Source organism: Buceros rhinoceros, unplaced genomic scaffold (assembly GCF_000710305.1).
Source record: "Buceros rhinoceros silvestris isolate BGI_N320 unplaced genomic scaffold, ASM71030v1 scaffold12453, whole genome shotgun sequence".
Taxonomy (NCBI): Eukaryota; Metazoa; Chordata; class Aves; order Bucerotiformes; family Bucerotidae; genus Buceros; species Buceros rhinoceros.
Window position 1 is genome coordinate 1 of NW_010405425.1, and position 17,056 is coordinate 17,056.

At 48.3% G+C, this 17,056-nt stretch overlaps 2 protein-coding genes across 2 annotated transcripts; one reads left to right on the forward strand and one right to left on the reverse strand.

Annotated features, from left to right (window-relative positions):
• The first annotated feature begins 275 nt into the window (after nt 1-275).
• Nucleotides 276-2,030, forward strand: OARD1 (O-acyl-ADP-ribose deacylase 1). The gene is made up of 5 exons (XM_010133719.1): nt 276-338; nt 798-942; nt 1,095-1,153; nt 1,504-1,616; nt 1,928-2,030. The coding sequence occupies exons 1-5, from the start codon at nt 303-305 to the stop codon at nt 2,028-2,030; spliced, it is 456 nt and encodes a 151-aa protein (XP_010132021.1). The 5' UTR covers nt 276-302.
• A 2,979-nt stretch (nt 2,031-5,009) lies between these two features.
• APOBEC2 (apolipoprotein B mRNA editing enzyme, catalytic polypeptide-like 2) lies at nt 5,010-12,778 on the reverse strand. The gene is made up of 2 exons (XM_010133720.1): nt 12,423-12,778; nt 5,010-5,558 (listed from the first exon to the last, which is right to left on the reverse strand). Exons 1-2 carry the CDS (start codon nt 12,548-12,550, stop codon nt 5,018-5,020), a joined length of 669 nt encoding a protein of 222 aa, XP_010132022.1. The 5' UTR covers nt 12,551-12,778; the 3' UTR covers nt 5,010-5,017.
• Between the last annotated feature and the right edge of the window lie 4,278 nt (nt 12,779-17,056).

Genomic DNA, 17,056 nt, shown 5'->3' on the forward strand with positions numbered 1-17,056 from the left:
GGGATGGAAGGCCTGTGGCTGCCAGCTGCGGGGTGACCCTGGACCGGGGCCTCCTTGCACCTCCTGGGCTGGAGCCGTGGGGCTGCAGCAGCAAAGCTGGTGCCACGCTCCGCGGGGCCCTGGCCGCCTCCTCTCTGTTTTCAGGGGGTGTCTTGATTGTCCCAGCTTTCCCGTAGATCACGTAGACTCAGCCTCGCACCGTCTGACACACCAGTTTATTGCCTAGTTTGGGGGTCCTAATAACTGCTTTTCTCTCTGTCGTCTTTCTAGCTGCAGGAGTCTTCACCACAGCCCACGTTACCATGGCCACCCACTTCTCCAAGGATCAGGAGGAGAGAGTGCGTAGAAAATGGGTTATCTGGGTTACCATTGCGGTGCATGTCCCTAAAGAGACCCTCCCGTCCCCTTCTTAACACCGCTATGCTGCTGAATTTCTTGTGCTTTTGTGCTTATGTCAATGATGCAGATAGTGTCTAACAGTCCAGAGCTCCCCTCCTGAACTGGCTGGATGTACCCAGCCCTGACACTTGGCTATTACGTAATTTTCCTTTATAAGCATTGGTTTTGTTAAATTAACTGCTGAGCTGGTGTGTGTTGTTCAGAACTGGTGTTGTAGAGAAGATGGGGATCTGTATTTGGTTCGAATTCATGCCTTGTTTATTTGGGAACTGCATCCTGATGCCTTACGCTTTTTACTGCCCAGACTTACCAGGTTCCCTTTAATCTGAATATTCTGTTACCTGCGTCCACACTCGTACCTAGTTTTTATTTACCCTTCTGCTTGTGGTGTTTTCCAGATCAAGTGCGTTAAGGGGGACCTTTTCTCGTGCCCCCCGACAGATGCCTTGGCTCACTGCATCAGCGAGGACTGTCGCATGGGCGCGGGCATAGCCGTTCTCTTTAAGAAAAAGTTTGGTGGCGTGCAAGAGCTCTTGGATCAACGTGAGTGAGACACGTGGGGTGGACATGCAGGAGCTGCAGGGAAAAACCTTGATTTCCAGCAGGAAGGGTATAACAAGCTACTTGGGGTGCGGGGGAATTACGTAGTGGAGTGGAACTGTGTTCAAAGTATCATCTTAATTTCTTTGCTGTAGAAAAGAAGACGGGGGAGGTGGCCGTGCTCCAGAGAGAGGACCGGTACATTTACTACCTGGTGAGAGCGGGACGTTGCTCAGGCACTTACCTGTGACTGAACTGTATGCGATGTGGCAGTGAGGGCTGTAATAGTCATGGGTTTTTGAGTGTGCTCTTCTAAAGAAGAGGTGTGAGCCGTATTACTCAAATGTTTCTAGTCGAGACTGTCTTGTGAGTGTGTATTTAGCTTTAAACGGATGGACCCAGCTGCTAAATTGCCCTGTTCAAGCTGTGAGACTAAGTCTTTTTCTCTTCAGAGTAGCAAATCGGGGAGTGGCGTTTCCGAGCGTAGTGGAGCGTGGTTTTGACTAAAGACAGTTTGCAGTGATGATGCCAAAGGCACAACTGACGTTTTCCCTCTGTACTTAGATTACGAAGAAGAAGGTTTCTCACAAGCCGACCTATGACAGCATGCGGCAGAGTTTAGAAGCCATGAAAGCTCACTGTCTGAACAACGGAGTCACTGACATCTCCATGCCCAGGTGAGGATGCCAGTGACTGGATGTAAATACTTCAGCATTTCTTGCCTGTAAGATGTTTGATAGGTGATCTCCAGCTGTGAAAAAAGGTTTCAGGTCTCCACTTCTCTCCTGTTCAATCATGCAGGCGAAAAGTAAAATTTTTTAAATGAAAGCAAACCATACAGGCTTGGTTGGTTCCTTATTTTGACTGCCTTAGGTTTTTTATGGTGAGCTGAGTTAGTGCCACGTCAAAGTGTAGCTCCTTGAAGGGCTGGTTGTTCCTGGCGTGCTCCAGGAGGCCACTGCAGCTTTTCTGGTGTCTTATTTTCCAGGATCGGATGTGGACTTGACGGCCTGGATTGGAACAAAGTTTCAGCAATACTTGGGGAAGTGTTTGAAGACACGGATATAAACATCACGGTGTACAGTCTGTGAGGAAGAGCACTGAGAGAGCCCTGTTCCTCATGCTTGCAGGAATGGCACTGTGACGGGCGGAGGGTGAGCTGCATGATGAGCACACGGGTCCTCCGCTGCTCTGGTGCTGGCGACAAACAAAGCTCCCGAGCAGCTTTTTTGGGCTGAGCGTTCAGGCAGCCGTCTAGGAAGGCAGGGATGTTGTAACCCTCAGGGAGTTCCCAGTCTGTCCCAATAAGCCACCAGATGTCACTGGTCCTCCATGGAGCACCTGGCTGCGCTGCAGCTTCTGCTTCGAGCAGAGAAATCAGAGCTGTCTGTAGCTTCGGCCTTTGGTGTTTAGTTACGGTTGATAATGAGGAGCTGTAGGGGCCTGATGCTTCTTTTTCTTTTTTTTTTTTTTCTAGTTTTGCAGTGTCCGTTTCTGACGTGCAGTTCACTCCCTCTGTTCGTTACAGGACTAAAAATTTAATTTCTACCTTCTGGTCACAAATACAATTTTTTGTTTCAAGATTGTACTGGCTAAGAATAAACAGCTCATTGGTACTCGGTCAGATCAGAGCCTGGTCCTTTCGAAAACCATACCCTCTGCCTGCATGTGCTGCGTTCGAGGGGAGCGCTGGAGGTGTGTGAAGGCATCTCTTGGGGTGTTTGATACCGTGTGAGGGGTGCAGTCTGCAGAACCTGAAGAACCCACACGTGAATGACCGATGTGCTGTGGAAAGTCACAGGGCAGTGTTTACAGGTTGGGTTTTGTGTTCCTTTTTGTGCTGTGTGTGTAATTCAGCTGTTTGTGTAGGCTGGTGTTTGAAGTCACCAAGAGCAAAAGCAAATCCTCACATCACTGATAAACACTGGAGGTTTGGCTCCAGTCCTGTAAAACTCATACTCCACATTTCCTTCACGTTTGGTTTTTCCCACCCTCCCATATTAATAAATCTTTTTGCCTTCTCTACTGAATGCCCAGAAAAATGCCGGGTATGTTGAATAAACCTAAAAGGTGGGACAGAACTGGTCAGAAGTTTGTGGTGTAGCAGGGTTCCTAATTTTTTTTTGTTGTAAATTGAATGGATGGAGCGTTTTCTGCTCTCAGCGTGGTTGGTTCATTGTGGTTTCTTGATCTGCAAATCCTCTTTGTGTCTTTAAGAGCTTCATATCATTACTCTCCCTGTTTGACCATCCTTTGTAAACTTGTTTTAGGTGGATAATTGCTGTAGGTAAATACACGACTAGAAAAAAAATAGACAAAGAGAAACTTGGGAGTGTTGAGCTGATCAGGAGCTGACATCCAGACTGCTCAGTGATTTAGTCCTTGCACTTCCTTGTTTTTTAACTCTAGTGGCAGAGGGGTGAGATCCCCAGTGGCTCTACAAGGGTGTTCTCATTGCTGCTTCTTTTATCTGCCCTGAAAATTTATGCCAGAATTTAGTGCAGTTGACTGAGGGGAGAGGCGGGTGGGTCAGCAGATCTGTGTGTGTGTGTCCAGCACTGTTCCAGCTGTGACAGTGCAGGAGGAACCAGCACAAGGAACCGACTGGGGTAACGAATCCGCGAGACTCGGTTTCTGAGCGTCCCTGTGATGGTGTTTGGTCTGTCCTTGTTCTGTAGGGAGGGGATATGCCTGTAGTCTCGCTCTCTGTCTCCCACATTTGTATGTACTCGACATTTTTTTGGCATACAATAATTCTCATCACGGTGCACTTCAGCTACGAAATATTTCATGGTGGCTGTCCCAGGATGTCTCACTTGTCAGGTTAAATTCAGGACCTCTTGCAAATGAGAGAAGGAGGAATGAACAGTGCCATAGATTTTTGCAGTGACTTCCAATTTTATTTCACTTTGCTTTTCCCTGTTATGTATCACAAACATCATTGAACAAGGGGAGAAGATATTTGAAATCGAGTACTTTGGGTTCCATCATAATTTAGAATAGAGCGGTTACCCCTCTGATTTAAATCACAGCTCCACTTCTGGAGGAGGACAGAGGGAGAAACCCTTTTTTTCATCTTAAATCCCTTTCTCTTTAGCGTTTATGAAGTCTGTACTTTCTAAATGCATTTATCTAATTGGCAGCTTTGTTCTAAGGTCTTTTCTCATGAAGAAGTCCCAGTACGTGAGGCCTACAGCCTTTCCTTAGCTCCACTGCAATCCATCTCGTTCAAGGCTTCAACCACACAGCATGTTGCCACCTTTTTCCCTATCAGCAGAGGCAGCCTGGGTTGGTTTGGGGTGGGGGGGTGGGGAGGAAGGGACAAAATCAACCAAAATAGCCCAAACACCAAAGATCAGCGTTGCATTTGTAGTCAGTCCATCAGGGCCTAGTCTCCCAGAAGCTGGAGCTCAGTCCTGCTGGAGTCGGAGCTCTGGAAAGCAGCAGTGTCCCAGGTGTCCAGGTATGTTGCACCTCTTCATAGAGTGTTTCTGAATTGATTCTGGGGGAGGAAAAAGAGAGACATGGTAGAAGCTTCAAATGCTTTCATGTTTTCTGGCTTAAACAGGTGTCTCTTTAGTACCCCTTAAAAAAAAATAGGGAATTCTGCACTGATAACCGATTTTATTTTTTTTTCTTTCCCCTAAAGGACTGGACTTCACAGAATGGGGGAAATCCCTTTTCTCTACATTTCTCTCGCTGTTTCCACAAGTGTCCTGAATATCTGGCATGTGGGGAATGGTGAGGTGTTCCTATTGCACCCAGTGACCCTGGTACCCATTTATTCTGTATTCCTGGAGATTTTTACTCTGAGGAGGAAAAAACCTAAACCCCACCTCTAATCCCTTATGTGTCTGCAGTGGAGGAACCCACTGTGGTGTCACTACCCTGGAAGGGGCATGGTGCTGCCTACGATTATTGTCAGTATTCAGGTACAGGCAAACCCATCCAGGTACATCTGGGAGTAGCAGAACCTGGAACAGGCTCTGGGTGACGCCTTTAGCAACCTGAAGGGAGAAAGAGGAGTCTGTAATACAAGGAGGTAGTGACCAAGTGGAAATCCTCACTCACATGAGCTTCAGTGCAAAATCTCAGCCAGCTTTTCCTCGTAATAGTGGAAGTTCTCTTGAATGTCCTCCCACGGCACGAAAGCCTTTGCTTCCTCTCCTTCCTCCTGTTCCACAAAGTTCTGCCAGACATACTCAAAGTCTTGAGGCTTCATAATCCTCAGCTTGCAGCCAGCTGACTTCATTTTTTTCAGGGCAGCCTGCATTTCTGGCTCTTCCCACATGAAGAGGCGCCCGACCATGATTGTCAGACGCAGGTTCTTGTTCTTCTTCAGGGTCTCGGTTATCCGATCGGCGCAGGTCACGCAGGGGCTGGAGGAGACGTACCAGGTGACATTGTAGCGGAGGCTCGATTCACACTTGGGTAAAATGGTGTTGAAAAAAGCCATTTCTGCGTGGGCAGCCGCGTGCTCGTCCTCCAGGTAACCCCGAGAAGTCACTGACTCTTTGCCTTGGGTCTCAAGAACGTAACACAGGAAGGTTTTGTTCCTGCCTGAGCTGTATTCCACGTTCCTGAACTGGAATTTGAAAAATATGGCTGGGAGGCGCTCCCTGTGGAGAGTGGAGAGGAGAGAAGCATCTCAGAGGCACATAATAAAGGGTTGTAGCATTGATTTAGTTCCTGTGCGTAATCTTGGACAAGGTGCTGCATATGTCATGGCTTTATTTCTCTGTGTATTACAAGGAGATGCCTTTTAAGGGGAGGACAAAAATACATTAAAAATGGTAAGATATTCAGCTAGCTTTGCTGTGGGGTGAGGCTCCCAGACTGGTTCTCGCTACCTAGTCTTTTCTCTTTATTTATAACATACCAGCACTGGAAATTTGGGGTGTCTGCATTGAGGTGTTTGAAGAGGAAATGTATTTCTTGGGACTGTGATATTTACTGTTGGTAAGGAGAGGCAGCAAGTGGATTTCCCCATCCTTAATGCACCCGTAGACTGAACTGTTCTGTTCTCTAAACCTTTAACAGTTCTTTCAGGGTTTAACTGTGGGATCTGTTGTCCTAAGTTGTTAGGGTGATAACTCTGGTACTGCTAATTAACATTTTACCCCCAGTGCTTTTGCAGTCGGCATTTCCTCTGAGGAGACACAAGCATGACTGACTAGTTGCAGTTTTTACATGTTCAATTTTACTCTTCCCGTATCAGTTGAATACTAATATTCAGTAGAATTATGTTGTGACTTTGGTTTAATAAAATATCCAAGATCAAATCTAACCTGGCTCTGAGAAAGGATATTTCCTGCTGTAGTTTACAGCTGTCTCACGGCGAGTACTGATAAAATTCAGATTCCTTTTTTAATTTGCTGTGCACCTCTTCCATCCCGGGTTTCTAAGTAAGCATGGTGCAACGTGAATCATCGCAGTGAGTAATGTGTTTGCTGTCCTTTGTCACCCAAACGAGGCAGCCTGCTGTTATTTAGGGAAGTTAAAAGGAGTCTCTTAAAATAAAGGGTACAGCTGTTACGTGTTGCTGGCTGAGGAGGTGGAAAGGAAAGGTGCATCGTCTTCTTGTCCCTGTCCCTTTGCTAGGGAGTGCCAGGCTTTCCCAGTGCCCCCTGCAGCATCTAACCGTGGGACCACCGGTGTGAGAACCAGTACTTGGAGGATGTTGGGTAGAAAGATGAAGAAGATACTGCTGACAACGCGCCTTGTGACCTGCGAAATGCTGCAGAGGATGGGAGTGAGGGCTGCGCAGAGCAGCCAAAGTGAAATAATGGAAAACATTTCGTTTCTTACGCACTAGTAATCTGGAGTGTTGTTCTCATCTGAGCTTTAGGTGGACCTATAACCTTGATATTCCCAGCGAGGCAATAACGATCTTTGTAAAACAGGAAACGTCTTACTCGTCCCTGTCTCATCTACAGTCAGATTATAAAGTCGGACCTCTCCAGGGGGTGATGCTGAGCGAAGGGCAGGAGAGATTCCCAGCCTCTCGGCGCTTTTAATTGGGAGAGCAACGAGGCTGTAGGAGCAAGCAGCAAAGCTGGGAGGAAAGAACGATTTGTGATGCAACATCTCACAGGATGTCTCTGGAGGCAGTGGAGGAGGATGGTATGGAGGAGAGCAGGAAGAATCACAATCAGTGTGTTCTGCTTGTGTGGAGATGCGGGAACGATGAGTGAATGTGGTGCTGGGGGTGGTGCTGGTGTGGGACACAGAACAGGGGGCAGTTGTGGGTCAGGAATAGGGACTGCTCCTCATGAAGAGCTGGATCTGATGCCTATTAAAATTAGGGGACGTCTTCCCTTAGAGGGCGAAGGATCAGGCTGTGCCAGGACTGTGTGAAGAGCTCCGAATCACATGGTATTCTGTGCAGGTCAGAGGGACTGGAATGGGAATGTCTGAACAGACAGAGCAGGGAACGGGCACTTGGGAGCTCTGCAGGTAACACCTGGCTGCAATTGTGCGCCGTAAGCAAATGGCTTTTTGCTCGGAAAGGAATTGGAAATTATGTGGTGTCCGAATACACAGCTCAGGGGAAATGACGGCTATTGTCGCGCTTCTCTCGCTGTGTTCTTTTAAAAGTTTAAATACAATTTTCCATCAGTGTTTAATTCCACTTACAAAGTTGCAGATATTTCTCTCCAGTGTGTGTATATCCTACACTCCTCTTAACACAGCCAGGAATTTTCTTGCTGCCAAAGTCCTTGGCATTTTTGGCTCTTGAGAAAGTCAAGACCTAAAGGAACACCCTCGCTAGTACAGTAGTATCGAGGGTGCCGTCGAGCCTGGTTTAACAGCCAGATTTTTGGCTGGAATATCAGTGTACCAGGCAAATGGTGTGAGGGGTGATGCAGCTGGGCTGGCACAGCCGCGGTCTGTCCTGAGAGAAGACCATTAGTTGCCAAATGCAACAAGACGTACGAGACGAAACAATTTTCTTCATAGAATTGCCTCCACGCTGGGAACATCCGCTGTTTCTGTCGGTCAAGAACCACCATAATTCTTTTCACATACCACTGATTCGTGGCGGTGGAGGTTTAGAGTACAAGTCCGGCTTTAGAAATTTTACATCATCTAAAAAACAAAACCTGCTTCTTGTAATTAACCCCGCACGTTGTTCAATTCTGCTTAGATGAGATCTGCACAAGACAGGACTGAACAGAAAGGCCCGGTGGGAGCCTTCCAAGCTCTCCCCGGTCTGGCTGGCAGTGTGTTAGTGCGGGAGGAGCAGTAGCAGTGCGGACGCAGACTTCTGTTGAGATTAATGAGCAAATAAATCATGCTGTTTGGGTACGATTTGGTCTGTGGTTCTCTGGTTTGCACTGAGAGTTTGGACAAGCTTGGATTTCCCTCAAGAAGGGAAGCTTGCACCGTCTTGCACAGCTTCTGAACAGCACAGAAAGACCTAACTGCCTTTTCCTGGCATTTTGACCTCTGTTCCTTTACAGTAGGTGACTTGAAGTTACCTGTTGGAGCGAGTCTCATTTTCCTTAGGATGAATTGCAAGATTTCCTGTGGTTTTATTAAAGAGCATTGTCAGACTCAAATTTACCACAGTGCCTCTTATTCCCTGAACTCCTTCCTCTTGTTCTTTGAGACAAAAAAAAATGCACGTGCTTCCAAGTATAGCGCTTTTCCTGCTTTATATCCTGGATAATGAGTGGGTCTTCGGTTAACGGCTTAATGATGCTTTAATTAATGATTTTTTTGAAGTCCAGCTATGTTGGACCTGACATAAGCCACCCACTGCCTTGTTTCAGAGCTGAGTTTGTACAGGAGTCCTTTTAAAGACAAGGTGATGTATTTAAATCTGAGTCACAGGGAAGCTCAGTCCTGGTTTAACTCTCTTGACTGCAAAGCGGTTACATCAGTGATGGGAGCGAGTCTGTGTGTCGTGATGAACCGTTTGAGCAGCAGCGATCTGTTCCAGGATGTATTGACTCAGAGGTGCATTTAGTCAGGCCTTCTAGACGGATTTAATTGCTTATCATCTCGGTGTCTGTCTGAGATTATCTGGGATGTTCAGCTAAGTCTGTCCTCCTACCAACACGGAATACGCATCAGCGTGGTTGGTAAGTGTCCACTAAAGAATGTAAGCAAAGCTAAGGGCATTTTCCAAGTTTCTACGTAGCTGGCTGAGAGCTTGGAGAATTTGCTGGTGGGATATACACAAGCAACCAAGGAGCCGTGTGTGCTAGTTAGCAAGAACCTGCTAAATCCCATCTAAACCAGAGCAGAGGAGACATTTCAGCACAAGGGTGATGCTGCGTCATTGCGCCTTTGGGTTACAGCACGCTTGGCCCTGACCCTCCTAACTCACTGCAAAGCGAAGGGTCGAGGCTGAGTTGTATTTGGGTGGTTTGAAACTCTTTGCAAACAACTGAGCATCAAAATACATCCTCGAAACAGCAGTGCCAGCTGCTGCAGCAAACCAAGGGAGCCTCTTTGGAAAGTCAAGTCTGGCTTTGTAGAGGCTGTTTGAGGAAGTGGCTAGTTCTTGGCAAGCCTGTTTTCCCACGTTTGAATGACAGGTGCTGTACAAATGTTAATATTCACTCTATTTGGGTTTTGTTCCAATGTAAAGGAAAGATGATGCTCACAAAATATGCCTCGCCGTTGGGAGTCCCAGTCTCACGTTTTCTTACACTGCTGTAAATGCTAAATGTAACGATTGTGTCTCCTTGCACGTGACAATCTATTAAAATACACGACTGTCAGCTATGTCAGTGATGAGGCTAATTGCTTTCCTCCTTTAGTTTTTTCTTGCGGTCAGTGAAGTTTTCCTGCCCTTTCCATCTCTCTCAATGTGAGCCTGGCAGGGAAGTTTTATCGATAGGGAAGGTTCCTTTTTCAGGCGCTGAACTCTCAATCATCGCCTGCCCCAGCAGTAGGATGCAGGTGGTCACACAGCTCACTGCGGCGGGTGGGAAGGTAAATCTCGATTCTCTTCCTTCTCTGAAGATCATCATTAAACAGTGATCTTCAGGGATTTTCTCACTGCCTCAAATCAAATTTATCGAACCACTTGCCCTGGGTAGCGAAGTGTTAGGTCCTATGGAGATGAAAAAGATTGAAACTTGGAGACAGAAAGCTGAGTCTCTAAGAATGGTGCTGGAGTGAACAACTAATGTGCTTTTAAGTTTGCTGAAAGAAGGTGGGCTGGAGGAGTACAGCAGCTGCCCAGCATGACCCCGGCACTATTGCTTGCTGGGTAGGAGAGGATGAGAACCTCTAAGGAGAGAATGAAAACATGGCGTTGTCTCAGACACTGTAAACTAGTAGGACATACTCTTTAGCTGTAAATATTTGTTCAATGACTGTTTAGATGATGGGCTTAGGTGATGTGAGCTGATAAAACAGTGTCCTTTTGCTTGCTCTCTGACAGCTCTTCACAAGTAAACACATTTGTGCTGGGCTCATTGATTATAGAAACCCTGAAATGATCAGCTCAAAGAGGAACTGAGGATTTATCGCTGCTAGAAGGAGCCTCGTTTACACCCTGGGGAAAGCAGAAATAAGTGTGTCTACTTAACCGTCAGGAAGTGTATACAGACGGGGCTTGTATTTATCCGGGACCGTGTCAAGCCAAATGTTGACAAAAAGGGGGTTAATACTCTTAAACACAGGAATTAGGTTCCCAGCATTTTTCATGTAAGCCAGACTCCTTAGAGCTATGAGCAACAGCTTGAAAACTTGGCTCTGTATCATAAGATTCCCCTAATCCAAGGGCTAACGCTAAAATGCAGTGTAATTGAATTCAAGTGCTTCCACGGTTGCAGTTACATGTTTTCTAATAATTCACATAACTGGCTTTATTGGCTGAAAATTTATAGTTAATGAGAAAAACTCAAACACTGGTGGTACCAGTCTAAACTCAGAGGGTTTGAATCTTAAAAGGATTGTTCTGGGTTGTTCTGTACCTCTTTCAGGGTCCCTTAGGATTTCTGCTGTACTGCCTCAGTCTCCCCCTTAAGCACCAGCATATTATAATAAACTAATGGAGGCGACTTGGTCGTGGTTCCTGCAGGAATTCACTGGATCTGCAAGCACTTGCCAAATCATGTTGTGAAGAGGGTGGTGTAAATACTCACAGCCAACAGCTCTATGGTCCCTCAGCCAGTGTCTGAGTGCTTTCAGAAACTTAAACTCCCGTACTGCTCAGGGTGAGGAGTGACACCTTAGCAAATGGAGGTGCCATAGCACAGACTGTAACTGGTCCCCGTGTCGCATTGCAGGTGGAGTGCTTTAAGGCTGAAAAATCTAATTTGCTCATGGATGCTCATTTTAGGACGTGTCTTAAGTGTCTAGAAGAAGTCACCATGTGCATGGAGGGATGTGCTTTTCTTCAGAGCCACTGCTCTAGCAGTGCATGACAGACACCAAAGGCTGTGAGCAGCACCCACCAAGAGGTGATTTTTCAGAGACACATTTTAAGAAGAAAACATCTTTTTTGAACCCTGTGCAGGAAGGTAACCCAGTCATGTGCAATCAGGCACGGGTGCTGTCCTGCCTCATGCATTCTTCTCACAAATGCCAGTCAAGTTGTATTTGCAGGGTCTTTCTTACCAGTGACCATGTCACAGGCAGAATGATTCAAAGTGGGATTTTAGAGCCTGGCCTGACCTTTGCGTTCAAGCAGCTGAGAGAAATCGTGGGTTTGGTTTACGCACTGGGAACGCTGCCTCAGTGACTGCTGAGGGAGACCGGAGGGAAGAATGACACAGGGAGTCTTGCTACTGCTGCAGTGAGCATTTCAAAAGCGTAGAGATAACAGATCACAGAGTTTTTTCTAGTTGCAGCTGACAGTTATGTCTGACAGAGTTCAGCTTTCCTCTCAATCTCTGTTTTATCTGCCTTTTTCAAAGGCCGGGCTCACTGGAGCAAAAGGAGCTGCTTGCTGCTTTGCTGCCCGTTGTTTTGGTGCCTTTCTGCGAGCTCAGCTTTTTTAAAGGCAGGTTCCAGCTGTGGGTGTGGAGCCCTTGCAAATACAGATTTTTTAAAAATCCTTGCCTGAGGTCCGTAACGCAAATCAGCCATAGCAGGGGCATTTTTCCCAATCCACAGACAGAGAAACTTTCAGACAGAAGCCATTGATCACACCCAGAAATCAATACTCGGGGCTCACCAAGAGCCGATGCCTTCCATGCCGATATCATCAGGCAAGTGATCCCCATGCAGTCCCTGGGACTGCTGCACCGTAAGGGAATCAATCAGTCAACACTATAGCGACGCTGTAGCTTGGGTAAGCCACAGGGTCTGTCTGCCTGCTGGGAAATCCTGGTGGAAAACTCGGCAAAGTTCGTACCAACCCCTCAGTAAGGAAAGCTGTAGTTACACCATTCAGAACACTCAGCAATGCACTGGCTGAAGACACTGTGATTGATTACCCAGCTTAAGAGACGAGACAGGCCTCTGAACATCCCCACTCCACTCTCTTGCACCCTCGTATTTATATCTAAACCTCTTACCCTGTCACGATTTCAAATGGTGGCAGATCTTCCCGCTTCACCTTCTTCTTCTTTTTTTCCTCGCCCTCCTCTGCGTTGTCAGGTTCACCGTTCTGGGTGTTGCTGGGCTCCTCCTGCTTTTCTGCCATCTTCTTGAGTGTAGGGGTGTTAAGTTATGGCCACTGGGAAAAAGAAAGAGCAATTTCTGAGAGCTCTAAGGGAGAGGAGACAGCAGAAGGAGGAGGGAAAAACAGAGCTGGGAGTTCCTGCACTAGGCACAGTTGTCAGGAGCTAAATATGGAACAAAGCAGCGGCGATAGAGGCTGGATGGGGTAGGATGACCCAGGGCTCTCAGATATCACCTCCTTCCCTTGCTTTCCCTAGGTCTTTTTTAACAATCCCTCTTGCTCCCCTCTTAATTTTGAAAGTAAATGACGACTTCACAGTGGGCGGGTTAAGGGACGGATGGAAAATCCTGGAAGCAGAAGTACGTATTTATCCGTTAGGGTGACAGATAGCTGGCACGATGCAGAACTGGAGCTTTTCCATCTGCCTGCTTTTGCCAGTTTATTACATTGCTGACCTTGAAGAACCACTGTTTTGGCCCAGGCAAGAGGGGAAGGGGACAGTCCCCATTTAGTTTGCTGAAAAATCCCCCTTGTTGGAGGATTTGGCCTCATAGGTCACCCAGAGCATCACAGCAGAGTGCTCAGAGGAGCAGGAGACCTGCCTTGCCTTCCACCCTACTCAGCCATGCAGGGACACCAAAAACCAGGAGCTGAGCAGGGTGAAACCTTGGCTCATGGACCATACTGGTGTAAATGCAAGCCAGAACCTTCTCCCTGGTATTTTAAAGTCAGCTTTATAATTCCCGGTGCAGGGCAATCCCTGTGCTGAGCATCTGCCTGTTGTTCTGGTTTTTCTCTCTGTTTGGAAAGTGCCCAGCGTCCTGGGAGCGATAACGGAGCTGGGGAAGAGTGCACAGTTGGGAACTGCTGGGCTTAGTGATTCAGCCCGCGTTGCTTTGTTTCTCTCGCCCTTGCTGCGGCAGAGGATGCGGATGTTGAATGAGGGGCTGCACTGGAGCCAAACAATCGGCCAGACGAGAGCCTGCGGTGGAGGCGTGGTGAGGCGCGGGGTGTGTGGGGGTATTCGGTAGTAACGGTGCCAGCGGTGTGCCCAGCACAGAGTACTGCAGAATTCTGGTAAGGTACTTACTGGGGTTTGCCCGAGCTGGCGTGGCTGTGGAAGCTCCCTTTCCTGCAAAGAGAAATGAGGAGGACTGTAAAGATTTCACTGACACAAGTGTGGGATGTTTGGTTTGCTCTGTGTCAGGCAGGTGTCCTGAAGAGGCTGTGGTAACTTAGATGGCTACTCAGGGGTGATGTAGCCTTCACATGAACTCTAGAAAGAGTTTTATAAGTTTTGGTTGAGGGGGTTGTCTCTTTTCTTCAGGATTATGGGAAGTTCTTCCAATTTCTCTCTCTAAATTTAAATCATTTAAAGTTTCTGTAAATCCCACGTGAGCCAAGCCTAATGAAAACCTGAGTGAGATTTTTCTCAGAGACTAATCCTGCTCTGCCACGGGGGAGAACGTAAGTGGAAAACGCATAGCTGTGCACAAGTCATGTTTTAGCCAAAGCACATTTGTTGGAAATCACCTCCCCAGTGTCTGGGGTTCTGCACTTAGTTCAGAAGCCGCTGCCCTCAAGATCTGGATAAATACACCTTTGGTTGAGGAGGATAAGCTGTAATCCGCAGAAATCATGTCGGTGTGGATACCTGCTTCGGGCCAAACTCGGTTCTCATGACCCCATTGCAGTTAGCTCTTCAGAGACCTCAGAGGGGTCTGCGCTATCGCAAGGTGAGATGGGTTTGGGCCGTTGGGCAGGAAATCTATTCCGGCTGCTCTCTCAAGCCCCCTCACTGAGGACAGCCCACCTTTCTGGCTGTAGTACCCTTTGGAGCTCTTCTCCAGAAACCCCCGAGGAGCAGTTGTTCAGGGGACAGGGCACACTCCCCCCCTTTACCCCCGCAGTGTTTGTAAGGAGAAGTTGTTTATCTGATGATGGACACAGCCGGCATGGACAGTATTGTGACAACAGTGCAACCAAGGATTTGACAAGTTGCAAGACATCCTATCCATGGAACGTATAGCTTCCATTTTCATGGGGCAGAATTTTACTTATTTTTAAGCTTAAAATACTTTCCTGGAGGGCATGCATGGTGTTTTTCCCCTCACATGGTAACTATGCTCAAATTCCAACACCCCTGTCCGGTTACTCTCACCTTTGACATTTCAGGTGGTGTTTTTGGGGATGGGAATCCTCTCCTGATGAGTGACAGCTTGTTTCCTTCTTACCCTCTTAGTTTAGAGAAGGATTCCAGCTCCTCTTCGGTCCCTCTGACCCACTTCTCTTTATTTTTGGAAGCTCCTGATGGCTGGGGTCCCACCTTCCTTTCCAGCCTTTAGCTTTCACTGGCCTGGCCCCCCCGCAGGGTTCAGGACTGAGCTCTAATCTAATCTCGGGAATGTGGCACTGCCACTCTACCTCAGGCCAGCCCTTCCCCAGCTGCTTCGCAGCTCCATCTAGGGCAGTGCACTGAATAGTCATGATCCACCTCCCTGCAGCATCTGCCTGCGCCAAAAATATAAAAGGACACCACCGAGCTGCTGTCAATCTGCTATTTTGTGTTGGAGCCATGGGAATGGAAGCTTTGATCAGTTCTCCTGGGTTGTTTTTAAGTGACCCTGGTTCCCCCGCTTGTGTACTAGAGCACGCCTGCATGGGCCTAACGACTGAAGCCAGTGATGGAAATTTTTTTCCGTCAGCCAGTTGAGAGAAGGAGCTGGGGCAGCGGGTGCTGAGAGCACCAGCCTCACGTAAGGACCTCCCTGGGGCAGTTTGGTTGACTAGAATCGTTACACAACCAGCATTTTTATTGAGTTTTCCCTCCACCCTGCCCCTCTCACCACTGATTTAATGGTTTATTTAGTTGACGGTGAATTTTGTTCTGCTCAGAACCGCTGTTCGGCCACAGAAGGGCACGAGGGATCCGCAGGCATGTCGGGACCCACGCGGGGAGAATGAGAATCAGCCCATTGCTTCTCTCCACAGCAAGGGCTAACGTGCTTGTCTCCAGCAGAGCCCCGTGGCCTCTCTGTGTACCCAGCCCACTGGGTGCAGCGGTGGGTGCGGACTCTCCCCTCACAGATAAATCCTCTCCAGCAGCCCCACCTCATGTATGGGGAAACACCCGATGGGCGACCGCAACCCTGCACCGCAGCCGCCGGATCAGCCAATGAGCAGACTCCCTCTCAGCAGCACAAACCCAGGCTGTGGTTTCCTGCTCGAGCCCATTCTCCAGCCCATGACAGATGTGTCCCACAACATCTGGCAGTCTGCCTGCCTCTGTTTTGAAAGGCCTGGCTTCAGGGCCCAAGCAGAGCTAGATGAAGTAATGGGGAGGAGTAGACCTCAAAACCACCAAACCTGCCGTGAGATTGAAGAGCCGTCTGCCTGGGAGCGCTGCCAGCAAAGGTGACAGCCTGTTCGGGGAGAAGCTTTGCTGGAGCATTGGATGTTGAGCTCTGATCCAGAGTAGGTTCTTCACTGACTTTAGACACATCTCTGAACAATCTGTTGGCTTTTTCCCCCCATCTTATATAGGTTCCTCACACAACGAGTACTGTGTTCACTCGGCCTGCCTCCCAGGCAGGTCAGCTGCTGCTCCTCTCATTGCCTCAGGAGTGACTTTTCTGAAGCTGAAACGGCTGATTTCCTTTCCTAATCACAAAGGGGCGGTGGAAGAGACCTGGCTGCAAAAGTCCTTGCCAGGAAAAGGAGGCTTTTGTTGCATTCTTGATCTGGAGGAACATTTTTGGATAGATGCGAGAGTGAAATAAGACCCTGGCTCTGTGAGTCATGGCTCAGACGTGCTCTCTATTCCAAGGGGACAGCTGGTGGCACTAACAAAACATCTCCCTAGCTACACTGGCTGGCAGCAATCCCTCTCCTGCTTTTTCCAGCTGTAACTACCGTTACGTGATAAATAAATAAACACACTGACAGTGATGTGCAGAGGCAGCTTTCCCTCCCTCAGCCCCTGTACACTCCTACCTGTCCCTCTCCTCCCGCTGCAGGACCACAATGCCCAGATTTCAAAGCAGGGGCAGAAAACACCGGTGTCACCCTGCAACATCCCAGGGGTTTGTCCCGCACTGTGCCCACATCCCGCTGCGCAGGGTGGTGCCTCCCTGTGAAAGGGGCGACACCAGCGCTGGAATGAACCGTGGTACAGGCAGAGATAAGTGATGCTCTCACCTCCTTGCCTGCCTTGTCATTAAGCTAAAGCCTGAGCCTCCCCAACCCTTGCACACCCATGACCGCGCTGCTGTGGAGCCGGGAAGGAGCCTGCTTTGGCAGGAGCTGCTGGCTGTCCGATCAATTCAAAACCCAACTAGAAGTTAATGACAGCTCCCAGCAGTGCAACTTCCTTCCTGCTGGGCTTCCGCTGCAGTTTTACTGGGCGCAGTTCAAGGGGAAGGTCGGCCCCAGCCCATGCTGCAGGTGCTCAAAGCCACAGGAATGTATATTCTGCACTCCCCGTGCTAAAGACGGGGCGGTGGGCAGAGCTGCTGGACCGCAGCCAGC

Excerpts from the sequence above, each read along its gene's own strand:
- OARD1 (XM_010133719.1), top strand. The coding sequence starts at position 303 with ATGGCCACCCACTTCTCCAAGGATCAGGAGGAGAGA. Across the intron at positions 1,154-1,503 it reads ACCGGTACATTTACTACCTG|ATTACGAAGAAGAAGGTTTC; the intron begins GTGAGAGCGGGA and ends CTCTGTACTTAG. Across the intron at positions 1,617-1,927 it reads ACTGACATCTCCATGCCCAG|GATCGGATGTGGACTTGACG; the intron begins GTGAGGATGCCA and ends CTTATTTTCCAG.
- APOBEC2 (XM_010133720.1), bottom strand. The coding sequence starts at position 12,550 with ATGGCAGAAAAGCAGGAGGAGCCCAGCAACACCCAGAACGGTGAACCT. Across the intron at positions 5,559-12,422 it reads CCATTTGAAATCGTGACAGG|GGAGCGCCTCCCAGCCATAT; the intron begins GTAAGAGGTTTA and ends CACTCTCCACAG.